This window comes from Seriola aureovittata, chromosome 4 (genome assembly GCF_021018895.1).
Source record: "Seriola aureovittata isolate HTS-2021-v1 ecotype China chromosome 4, ASM2101889v1, whole genome shotgun sequence".
Classification (NCBI taxonomy): Eukaryota; Metazoa; Chordata; class Actinopteri; order Carangiformes; family Carangidae; genus Seriola; species Seriola aureovittata.
Window position 1 is genome coordinate 9,326,372 of NC_079367.1, and position 12,389 is coordinate 9,338,760.

The window sequence follows — 12,389 nt, forward strand, 5'->3', positions numbered from 1 at the left end:
CCCTTTTAGCCTTATTGTCCAAGGGCTTTGATATATCTTTTGATTTAATCTCACTTAAAGAAAAAAAAATGCTCCAAGTCTTGAAAGTCAAGGTACACTTTTATCTTGTCAGCCCTACAAAATATGAGTTATGGCTGGACAAAAGGCAGCTTAATGTGGCTTTCTGTGCCTGTGACATGTCATGTAATAGAAAAATGGGACTCTCCCTCAAAATATATGATATGCCCTATTGGACTAAGGCCCTCTCTACACCGCATCCATCAAATCAGCCACCTGAGTCTGTTTCAAATGCTCATCATTCCTTAATGAACATGATCAATCCCAATGTAGCCTCACTTTGAACACCCTTCAAGGTCCCTCCCTCACACAAACATCTTCCCTTTGCAAATCATCCTGTCATCTCGTCTTGATGTCTTAACATCCGTACACTTAGCAAACACTGGAGTGCTCACGTGTCAGCAAAGAGACAACAGCAAGGCTGGCTTTGGGCTCTGAAAACAAACATTCATACAAATACACCTGTGACAGAGAGCACTGAGGAGGCAGGAGGCGGCGAAGTGGTGAAAGGTGACAAAGAAAGGGTGTAATGATGGAGTGGAGAAACAGAAGGGCCCCTTCCTATTCAATCAGGCCCCATCTGAACCCCCAGACTCCTTCTCTCCTCCATCTCCCTCACTCATTTGCATCTCTTTTATGTCCCTGCTTCCCATTATGCAAAAGTGTACGCTAAAAAAGTAGTCCGGTTTGCAAAGTGAGTCGCTCCATTTCCCTGCACTTTTTTAATCAATACAAGCCAGGGGAGGAGTGTTATGTGCTGTTCGGTCGCATTTATGCTAACTAGAATATTTGAACCGTTCTCTTTGAACTGTAGTTACCTTGGAAACCAGCCCACAGGAGTTGCTGCTTTATAACAGTAATTACAATCAGTGGTCAGACTAGGTCTTGTGTTTAGAGAACAAAGCACACATGCGTCCAGTAAGTACACTACTTTGTTTGTATCGTTCTATTTCACACCCCTTGGGCTGCTTAGAGGCTGACAACCTTGAAGACCTTTACACTTCATTAAAGCACTCTCTCCCTTTATCCATTATGGGAGATGTTCAAACAGATTTGTTTGTTTTCTGTGCTGGATTTTGGAAGACGGTAAAAATCCATTCCATGGCTCATGATGCCTTGATGACCTGTGGATCCAACTGTATGCACACTGCCAGAAAAGATGCAGCCTAGAGAGATGTAATAAACCGTTTGTGGCCCCTGATACTCCGGTTTCTGATGTCCGTGAAATCTCACTTCTTCTGGCCGTGTAGCTGATGATAAAGCGAGTGCCTGCAAGGCCTTCCCGCTGTTGCCATTTGTAATTTTTAGAAGTCATCATCGGAGGTGATCCGTCTTGATTGTGCCTTGGCAACTGTCATGCTCCACTAATGCACAGTGTGAGAGAGGGCATAAATACAACGTCTTCCGGCAGCACTGATGTTTATCTTCCCTGCTTCATGAATTTGCATTCCCACAGACAAATTTTACTCATAATGGCAGGCATCACAACACAGATAGGCTCGGTGTATTATTAGTCTGGATACAGTGTTTGTTTTACAAGTGGACAGGCAGGAATAAAGGATTTGAACATTCTGATGAGGAAGACAGATTGATAGTAATACATGCCTCCTCTAATGGCCTTGATAGAGCTTTATGAAATATTCATTATTGGTAACTATCGTTACCAATGGTAACTATCATAGTAACATCGCCAGCTGCATCTCGGGGATGAGTTTTTCTTTTCCAATTTTTTTTTTGTCTTTTAGATGCAATTTTAATGTCTTCTTAATGTCTGATTTTAATGTATTTCTATCCCTCTGTAAAGCACTTTAAATTGCCTTGTGTCTGAATGGTGCTCCATAAGTAAGGTTGCCTTGGCTTGCCTTTATATTAACGAAGAAGGCCATCTAACAAAAGCCCTAGATGCTCTGAGAAATACTGCATCAGTCCATATTGCAATTTGTGTTAAAACCTTGGTGGAAGCAGGTTAAAAAACGTTTGAATTCCAGGATCTGAATTACCATTATTGTGGTGAATACCAGGTACCACCCAGAGCAGACCTACAATAAATGCTAAGGCAAATATTTGAGTCCTTGTCATTCATGCTGTTCCTTCCCTCTCAGAAAGTATACGTTAGTTTGTGGCCTCATATAATTTTCACTTTTCAGAGCACACTGAAGGCAATTTATGTCAGAATGACAATGACAATGACAGTCATTGACAGAAAATATTGCAATTTAACCATATCTTGTCTGTTGAATATAGATGTAGACCCTGTTTTCTGTTGCTACATGCTTTACTGCTCATGGAGTTTTACATTCATGGTGCAAAAGGTGCATTTACCTAATCATTTTAAGGCTCAGGCATCATGTGCACATGATCAGGATGATCAAAATTTCTCCCTAATGACACAACCAAATAACTATTTCTAGTTTTTATGTAGCTTATAGAGTAAAGCTTCTGCAAAGGTTCTACCATCTTTGAAGTGTTTCTCATTTTCATCTGCCACTTAATGGGCAGTGTTGTCATGTTATGACATTTTAAGCTACCCAGTCTTTAGTTTGTGGAAACTTAGCGTGGGGGCACAATGCTTTGGGCATCGGCAGCATGCCAATGTCTGGCTCATTACATCTGAGCCAGGTGCATCTGTTCAGCCATTGTGGGTCAACACTCTGTGTTTTTGAGAAAATCTGGAAGGATGAATAAAAAGTGACATTAAAATCAGGGAAACGTCGGCTTTGTGTTAATACACTTGTACTGAGTTACAACTGAATACCGTCTCCTTGACTGCTTGTTTGACTCTGATCCTCTCCATCACCGGTCCCCTCCACTTCCCGTGGATGTGCACAACTTTCACACCTGACAAATTTACTGCATCTCATCAGTAACATACTTTATTACTTTTGAGCTGCCTGTAATAACCAGATAACGTCTCCACTGGTTCACCTGCCTTATGATTCTCCTCTTTGCGAACTCACCCTGTGAAGAAATCACATTACACTGAAGGGATGTGACATTAATTTAAGAAACCTCTATAAGAAATTGCACGTTTGCATGCAAAGGAAACCATATTCACCTGTATGAACAGCCATGAAATATCAGGGCACTGCTGCCTGACACATTCCTGATGTAGGGAAAAAAATAGACAGTCTTTTGGAGGAAATTGCTTAAAGACAATTGCAGCTCTTTTCTTCTTCTTCAGCAGTATTGGCAGCGGAGTTCTCGGTGCACTGTGCTGATTATGATAACAGCGCCACCACATCAGCGTAATGCCGCAACTGCAGTTACAAATGACAGAAATCCACAGAGCGCAATGCTTCTCAGAAAATAGTGTTTTCCGTGAAGACAGCCGTCAGAGTTTTGTCGAGAGCTGGAGGTTGCACGAAAGTTGACGGAGGCGGCCGCCTGGTAATTCTCTATGCAGGAAAAACCCTGATTTCCAGTGACTTTCATCTGCAGAGTTAGTGCCTGCATGCCCTCAGACTTAAACATTGAGATTAGTGTGCTGTGACATAGTCTGTCTAGTGCTGTGTTTATGTGTAGTGCACTGGCTTTGTCATTCATCTCCATTTATTATGTACATAAACATGTGATATTAGAAATATGCCAGGTTATGGGTTTATAAGGTCAGAGTGCCATATCTAAAAAACAAAATGACACTCTAACTTCCCTATTAAACCCTTACAAGTAGTAAATCAATCTCAGCCAATCAGAATTATTGGGTGACTTATGTGGTGACCCTTTACTTCTGAATTTACATTATGAATAAATTAGATTATAAAACATAGCTGTTTGAAACATGACTTTCAGTGGTTATGACTGGTAATTAGTTTGCTGTTTTCTTGCCAAGTTTCTGTCACACAGTAAGGCTGTTTAACACCTCTGAAATTGGGCATGTTTCCTTTTTCAAATCTGTCCTTTCAATCATTTATCACCAATCTGAAACTAGCTTTCACAAACATGGATGAGAGTCATTGTAACCACAGGCAAGATGGAAGTCCCTCTTTTGTGGTTTCCATCCTCTAAATTAATTGATGAATCTCGCAGCAGCATGCTTCACTGGCAAGTGTCAAATTAATGATTATGCTGCAAATAATTAAAGTGCACAAATCATGGACATTAGACCTACGGTGAGAATGAGAGAATGCATGCTGGAGTTGTGGGCTTATGACTAATCAGTGGCTGTTGATGAAGGACAAGAATGACATGTCAAAGGAGTGGGAGATCTGATGAAGAGAAGGGGGAGGGTGTGGATTGCAATAGGCAAGTTTCAGTATGGGAGAGATAAAGCTGTAGAGAGAGCAATCCATTTTACGGGAGATGTGTGTTTATTTTGAACTATAGGCTGGAAATAAAGACACCACTGGAGTCTCTCTAGAAATGTTGAGTAACAATTTACAGAGCTTTGCAAAGGACAGAAAAAAAGTCTAATCATATGCTTAGAAAATGTACCTCTTTGTTTCCTGTAGTGTGCATCGTCTCTTTGTGGTTCAAACAAATGGACCAATAGGGGCCCCTGCAGGGAGAGTGGATGATATTTTTTCATTTGACTTAGGTCCTTGTGGTCATTGCAATAGGATATATAAGAATAACTTGATTTAGTTTCTAAATTCACTCTTTTACCAAAAGCATCTAACACCTGTCCCCTATGGCAGCACTACCAGTGGATTAGAAGCAGATAAAAATAAACCTCTACCCCTCATCGCCCTCCACCTGTTTCTCTCTCCAGTACTTCCACTTCCATGCCACTGAAAACTACAACCATCAATGTCCTAAAAAGCTCAAAGCATGGTCATTGACTACCAAGCCACAACAGATACGACTAACTCACCAACTTCACCATATTCCGAAGCCCCCCTGTGCTTCTAAATTGCTGGTATGAAATGGGCAGGACAGAGGGGTAATAGTTTTTGATAATGATCCTGGGCTAAGCTTTGGTGCTGTGTGGCCACATGCCGCACAGACAGCATGCTGATTATTTCTGTGAAGTGGGCTGGATGTGTGTCAGTAACGGTAATTTCCAGGCCTGATTGGCAAAGAGCGATGAAATTGGGGGCAGTTAGCACTGAGGGGGAAAATAGTGCTGGAGTGTGTGGAAATGCAGCATCCGTCCAATGGTAAACAAATTATCTGAAGTGAAATGACAACATTAGGCAATGCAACGCGCCGGTCCACATTATGAATATGGCTCTGTGCAAAGCCTTTAACTACCTGCGTTTTTCCACCATCTCAAACAACTGGGCAGTCCTTATCAAAGATCTCTGGCCCCACCTTCCTAAACGCAGGGCATTCAATCAAATCTCGCATGAATCAACATCTCCAGTAAGGGCTAAGGCGTATCATCAGTCTGCATACAGTGTTTGTTTCACAAGTGGACAGGCAGGAATAAAGGGCTTGAATGTTCTGATGAGGAAGACAGATTGATGGTGATACATGCCTCCTCTAATGGGCTTGATCGAGCTTTATGAAATATTCATTAATGGTAACTATTGTTGTAACATTGCCAGCTGCATCTGAGGGATTACATTTTTATATTAATGAAGAAGGCCATGTAACAAAAGCCCTAGCTGCCCTGAGAAATAGCGCATCATTCCATTGTCACAATGTGTGTTAACACCTTTGTGACAGCAGGTTAGAAAAGTTTGAATTCCAGCATCTGAATTCCCATTATTGCAGTGAATACCAGTTACCACCCAGAGCAGACCTACAATGAAAGCTATGGAAAGTATTTGAGGCCTTGTCATTCATGCTGTTCCTTCCCTCTCAGTAAGTATACCTTTGTTCGTGGCCTTTTTCTCATATTGAAGGCAATTTCTGTCGGAATGACTTGAGTTAAGAAAAAAGAAAAGAAAAAAAAAGAAAGAAATGTTGTGCTTAAACCACAATCAAAATGATCCAGTAATGGGTAAGACATAGAGTTCTGCAAGGGGATTCACCCCTGTGATTTACCTTCATATACCTGAATATATAAAAGATAAATACAGATATGGGTGACACAAACATGTTTCTTATGTTTTTTTTCTGTTTCCTGTTTCTTTTCTCTATAATAACCTGAACGTTGTTGACAGATTTAATGAGGTTGATTGTCATGTAAAGTCGGCAACACCAGGTATACCCATTAAGAATATATACAGTATAACCTTGTACTGATTAATGCAGTCATTGTAATATGTTTGATGAATTCCTCCTAATACTTGAAGATGTACTCCACGAGGACCATTGTTGAAATGCTGTTTCTTTGAATATCATATTCAAATTGAGGTGGAGATAGATAGATAAAGATAGAAAAAGAAGGTACACTTTTTTTTTCTTCCATCTAACACTCCAACCCTGCAGAACCTGCAGTGTGCCTTTAAGAAAAGGTGGCTGTTAGATAATAGTATGATAAGCTCTTATGAACGATTTGAGGAAAAGCATAATGCTTGATTTAGCAAATCCAAAGAATGGAAGTAAAACATTTCTCTATCATTGTTACTAATCTTCCCCGACAGTATGTGAAAACAAACTAAGTAGATAACTGTTTTTTTTATTTTAAGTTCTATTCATAGTACAGGTTTGGCTGTTGCTGAGTGAGAAAACCCAGGGGGCTGTCTGTTGTCTCTAGCGACAGACAAAAGGTGTCTGTTTCTGCGCTGTGTGCCCACACATTTACAGAACCTAACCCCTGAAGTCAAAGCCCATTTATCTCACAGCAAATTGTCATGTCTAGACTATTTTTTCAATTTATTATTTATTATTTTTTCCAACCAAGCTCTCTAGTAAACCCCATTAGGAAGCTTAATAAAGCGTTATTAACACGGATCTCCAGCTTGGCGGGCACCTGAGCACAATCACCCCCCCCCCCTCCTGATAAAGTCTGCAAAATGAGGTGCTTAATTCTTAATTGGGCATATTAGTTGTGAAAATATTTTCCATGAATAAGTGCGTGCCATGTAGATAATAAAAAAGAGGTAGACTAGGGAGGGGCACACTTTTTTTTTTTTTTTTTTGCAAGCTCTGTGATGCCCAGTGAAGGATAAATCTGGCAGATGTGACAGAGATTTATTCCGTGTAGATCCACCTTGATGTAAGCCCCAGCCCTCTCAAACACATCACCTCCATTTCTGTACCGCTATGTCACTATGAAGACACGTTTGTTGCAAGACTCAGCCAGGCTTTAAATTTAATGAAGGGGGTCACGTTTTAACTGCTCAAGTGACAAGTACAAGCTGGTGTCAGTTAAGTCTTTGATTCTCTCTTTCACAGGTGTATTTTAATAGCTCTTCGAGGGCATCAATCAATAGAGCAGTGAAGAAACTTTTAAGAAAATGTGCTTAAAGAATACATGCTCAATATAATACAGAGGTAAGATTTCGTTACAGTTCAAGACAAGCAGAAGCCGCCTTGTTGGGGTGCTCAATCTGAATTCTGATTGATAGTTGGTAGTTATTCTCTATGCTCATAGGTAGCAGCCATGTTACTTTTAGCAGCTATGATGATTCAGCTTTGGGATAAGGTTCTTTTTAAAGGGTGAGCAATTCACTATTGGTTCCATAAAGTCAGGACTAACTTTCACTCTTCAGTATGGCTTAAGATCCAAAAAGCTGGATGCAACTCAGCAGTGGCATTTGTTAAATCTTACCTGTCTGGGAAATGCTTATGTCTTTCAAACTCCTGCCCCCAGTTTGAAATACATGATTTTTGTTAAGTCTCCAAGCCAAATCCTGGTGACATCATCTGGGTTGTTTTCCAGTCACTGGAAAGCTTCCTCCAGAGCCACAGAAGACATTATCATACTGTCTGCAAAGGCTGAGTAGTACTTCTTGTGACAAGTAAACTGATCTTGATCTGCAGAATGAGTGGTGTGCCCCTTTAAAGGATCTATTTGTAAGTTTTGCTATTGCTACATAGACAGCGCTAACAACAGCTCTGTTACCTTCCACCAGTCTCCGGCCTCGAACTGTAGTAAGACGGCCACTGGTATATGCTAACTCACTTAGCTTAGCCTGGCTCGTTGGCTGGTAACAAGCTTTACAAAGAGTCCGGACCAACTCTGCATTGAAGAACGGGGCACTTTATTCCAACGGTACAGTAGGCGTTATGCATATCCTTTCAGTGATACACTGGACTCTATATTGTCTAGCAGTAATAACAGTATTTTCTCGGTCGGCATACATCCGTTCACTGTGGTTGCGTCTCACTCTCTCCTACTATCGCTTTTTGTTTTTGTATACGTCACACACACATATTACCCACAAAGCCACCTTCTTAAAGGAGCAGGCTTGGCTTGCAACAGCTCTTTACTTACCAATCAAGAAGAAACATTAAACGAATTTAACATCAAACTTCAATCCTTTCCTCACCAAGAGCTGTCTCCAGCGGTGCAAAGCAATGCCAATGTTAACTCTTGTCTTTATCACATCTTTTCTTCTACTGAAGTTAGCATGCTAACCAGCTAGCCCCGGCCTGTCTTGTCACTTTCCGATAGCGACTCACTGTAGCCTCCAATCTGCCCTGAAGATGTAATGCGGCTCAGAGGGCATATTATAATCTGTTGTCTTGTAAACGCAACGATGGCTGAAGCTCTTGTGAAGCGGCAATCACCACCACCCGCTCCCGGGAAGAAAACCACGTGGGCAGAGAACACTTACAAATAGCCCCTTTAAGTTATGCAGAAACTACAGTACAAGTAATGGCCCACGTGTGTGTATTTTTTTGAGAGAGATGTGTGATTCAGTTGAGTACAGTTAATTAATATTTTTGAAGACGCTGTTAGAGAAGTCAAATATTTGTTTACAACAGTTCCAGGCCAAAGCGTGACACAGAATTAGCATGAACTCCTACTGCAAATTGTGTGCCAAAATCTGTCTCCATGCAGACACAACATCAAACGTATAAAACAGCTTTGAATGTTTTTTCACCTAACTGAAAGCTGTAATCAGGCCGATACTGGTGGTCTTCATGGTGAAAATGCGTAGCAGCATGACAGGTAGTCTGTCTCTGAAAAATAATCTCCAATCTTGTTTTTTTTTTTCTTTACTACACATGAGACTAGAGAAGGAAGACAGGATTGAGGATATAGGCGAGGTATAGGAAGTATGCAGGCATGTGCGCTGCCAACAGAGAGATCCCTCAACCTTAAATCAATTACAGCACAGGTTGAACTGTTTGATAATATCAGTCATGACTGAGCAGATACAAGATTCCCTGGCATGTGCAGTGTTTTTCCAGAACATGCCAGGAGATCTGTTGAGTGGCTGTCTATATGTTAGCGTGCTTCATCTGCGTGCTGGCTGGGTAGCAGAGTACAGGCGTGATAAGCTCCTCACGTGGGAGCACAGTCAGGGCTGAACAAAGCTGTCTAGGCTTGAAGGGCAATACATATGGTGAGATAAAGTCTCACCTCACCAGCATCAGCCACGATATATACATGCACATTTACAATGGGTCTGGTCAGATGGGGAGAAGCTGCTGAGTCTCAAGATGAAGAAAAGCTCATTACAGTATATAATATGCTTTGAGGTACAGCACATTATGTTTTTTCCTGATGTTGGTTTAGTAATGGATATATATTGAAATGAGGCAGTGTACAGGTTTGTATATTTCTGTGTGTGTGTGTGTGTGGGGTGCGTAGGTATGTGTGACACAGGGGAGAGTGTATGCAGAGCACGAATCAATGTGGAAACTTCTGCTTATCGTTAACAAACTATCCATCACCTGGAATTCAGTTCAAGGCTGAAAAATGACTCGTGGGGACTCTAATGGCATTTTTCAACTAAATTAAAATCAGTTTCCTGTGTGACAACAGCCTTTCCTATGATGTGGTTTGATATCATACAACAAAGCTCATCAATTTCCTTGTCTGCAATAGGATAAGTAATTTCCCTTTGAATATAAAACTGAGCATATAGAGAACTGCAGTAGATGGCTGCCATGTGACACAAAGATGTTGTAAGATGAAAATGTGCTGCGTTGTCTTTGCTCTGCTTGTTATTGTAATTCACAACATGTTATTATTCCATCAGCTTTTATATGATTATGTTAGAAAATGTGTGCGTGAGGCCGATTCTTGTGCCTGTGTTTTTCACGTTTCAAGTAGGAACGAGGAAGATTACGTTGTTGGAGAAAAGGGTAGAATGAGCTCAGAAGTTTGGAACAAAGAAATAGCTGTGAACTAAACTGTCTCGGTAAAATGTGAGAGAGGAAGAGACACTTTTAAACCTTTGCTGCAATTTGTGCTCTCAAATCAGACTGAGAGTGTCTGTATGACTGCATGTCAGCGTGTGTGTGTGTGTGTGTGTAGGATTTAGCTGATAGGCAGCCTGCCAGTGTTTCTAACTACTCATCAGTACCACTCTGTACCCTCCACTCTGATCCATAAAACCACCCCCCCCCACCCCCCACCTCCCTACACCGTACCCCTCCCCATTAACACACCCTCTGTCTCTAATGGAGTTCACTGCACACCACTTTCCACCTGAACACGCAGCAGAGGAGTGCAGCTAATAGCAGTTGCACAGTTGGAATACATGGGTGTGAGCTGGAGTTAATGTATGCCACTAGAGCAGTGTTGGCAGACAAGATCGTGTTATCTGCTGTGGTGTGTACGGGCCCAGCCCATCTGTACGGTGACATCCTTCATAAATGAACCATGCTGAGCTGTGACGGCTGTCTCTAAGCCTGCGCTTCAGTCCTGGTGCCGCGCTGACACCTCTGATGCATGTACAGTATCTTGTCTCCAAATCATGAATAGTCAAAGAATATGTCACATTTGTAAATCACCCTTTAGGGTTCTTACAACTTGAGTTTGACAAGAGGTTTGAGTGAAATTGGTGGGAATGGGCATATGGTGCACTTCCCTTCATTCTCAGCTCATTCAGCACTTGAAACGTTAAAAGCAGGTGTTTGTAAGAACTCCACTTATTCCCCTCTTTGATCTTGAATTTTCGATCCCCTCTTGTCTCGATTAAATTAAAATAATGTAATGATTTAAATGGGCTGGACCTAACCTTTCCCTTATTCTTTCCCTTTTCTTCTTCATGATTTGTTCTTCAGGGGTGGAGGCCATGTTTTCCCAGCAGCCACAGGACTTGGTGGTGGTGGCAGGCCAGCCCGTGACATTACCATGCACCATCCCCGGTTACCATGGCGTTGTCCTGTGGATCAAAGATGGTCTGGCACTGGGAGTTGGCAGAGACCTCTCTGGTAAGGAGCAACATTTATCCCCTTGTCACCCTACATTTCTCCATCCCCCTCAGTTTCCTCTATTAATTATACTCTCTAATATAACTGTCATATTCAAATGGTTGCTGTTTGTCATCTAAAGCCCCCTCATGTCAACATCCTACCCTCTGCCAAATATATCACTCCACAGACAGATAAAAGAGGCCCCATTATAGTGTGTTACAAAAGAAGTATTACATTACAAGTGTTACGTGAAACATCAATAATGATATCACACAACATGACCAAACAGAATCAAAAATTCATTTATGTCGCTGCGTTAGATGCAGACCTAAATCCCTTACACTTTGTGTTTGGCAGAAAAGCACAAAAATCTGAATGAAATGTGAAATCAATAGTGGCACTGGTCTTTTTCTGGTGCTTCAGGCTGCTAAATGGCTTTTTGAAGAGTGGCTGGCATCCTCTAATTACACCGCACCTCGTGTGTAATTGCCTTAATTGTTTAATTTGGAGTAAAAGTGACTACTGCACTGTCATTTAGTAGCCTGTTGTTCCACCAATCGAAGCGTTATGTATATTCATGACCTTGATGAATTCAAGGAAACACATCACTCCCCTACATAAACATTTACAACCTTTTGAAGCACTGAACTATTGAACGAGAAAATCCATCACAGCGCTGTACACCCACATCATTTATTGAAATGATCATTAAATTCTTCCAAAACAGAGATCCATTTGAATCAGTGCACAGTGCTCCATACACAACAGGATGTGTTACTCTACAAGGGCACAGTCTTTATTTTAAAGCTTTCTAATTTGCCTCACACTCCTCCGGTCTGTGACCATCGAGAGAATTGACAGTAATTGCAATTCAAGGCACAATGAGACAATATCCAGCTGTGGCAATTTTTAAAACACAGTAGTCTCTTATGATCAGGAATGATTAAATATGTATTCCACTAGTGATTGAGGGTCTTCTACTATCTGACCTTTACCAAACACTCTTAGAGGCCTTCCCTGTCACCGATGTGGTCTGTAATTAAACCTCAGTGGCTGACAGAGCCCCAGTAAAGCCATCCTATTCCCTCTTCAAGTCCTTATCAGGCCCAGGGGATGCTGAGAGGTTGCAGTAAACAATGGTCCTGCAGTCTTTGAGTCTCCTTTGGAGGAAGAGGAGGCAGACAGGG

The 12,389-nt window shown here is 41.5% G+C and overlaps 1 protein-coding gene across 11 annotated transcripts in view; it reads left to right on the forward strand.

Moving 5' to 3' along the window:
- kirrel3b (kirre like nephrin family adhesion molecule 3b) overlaps positions 1 to 12,389 on the forward strand; it is a 163,073-nt gene that overhangs the window by 88,623 nt on the left and 62,061 nt on the right. For all 11 annotated transcript variants that reach the window (XM_056373796.1, XM_056373797.1, XM_056373803.1 and 8 more), the window contains one exon: positions 11,071 to 11,220. In XM_056373796.1, coding sequence (XP_056229771.1) covers positions 11,071 to 11,220 — 150 coding nt within the window. The remainder of the gene's footprint in view (positions 1 to 11,070; positions 11,221 to 12,389) is intronic.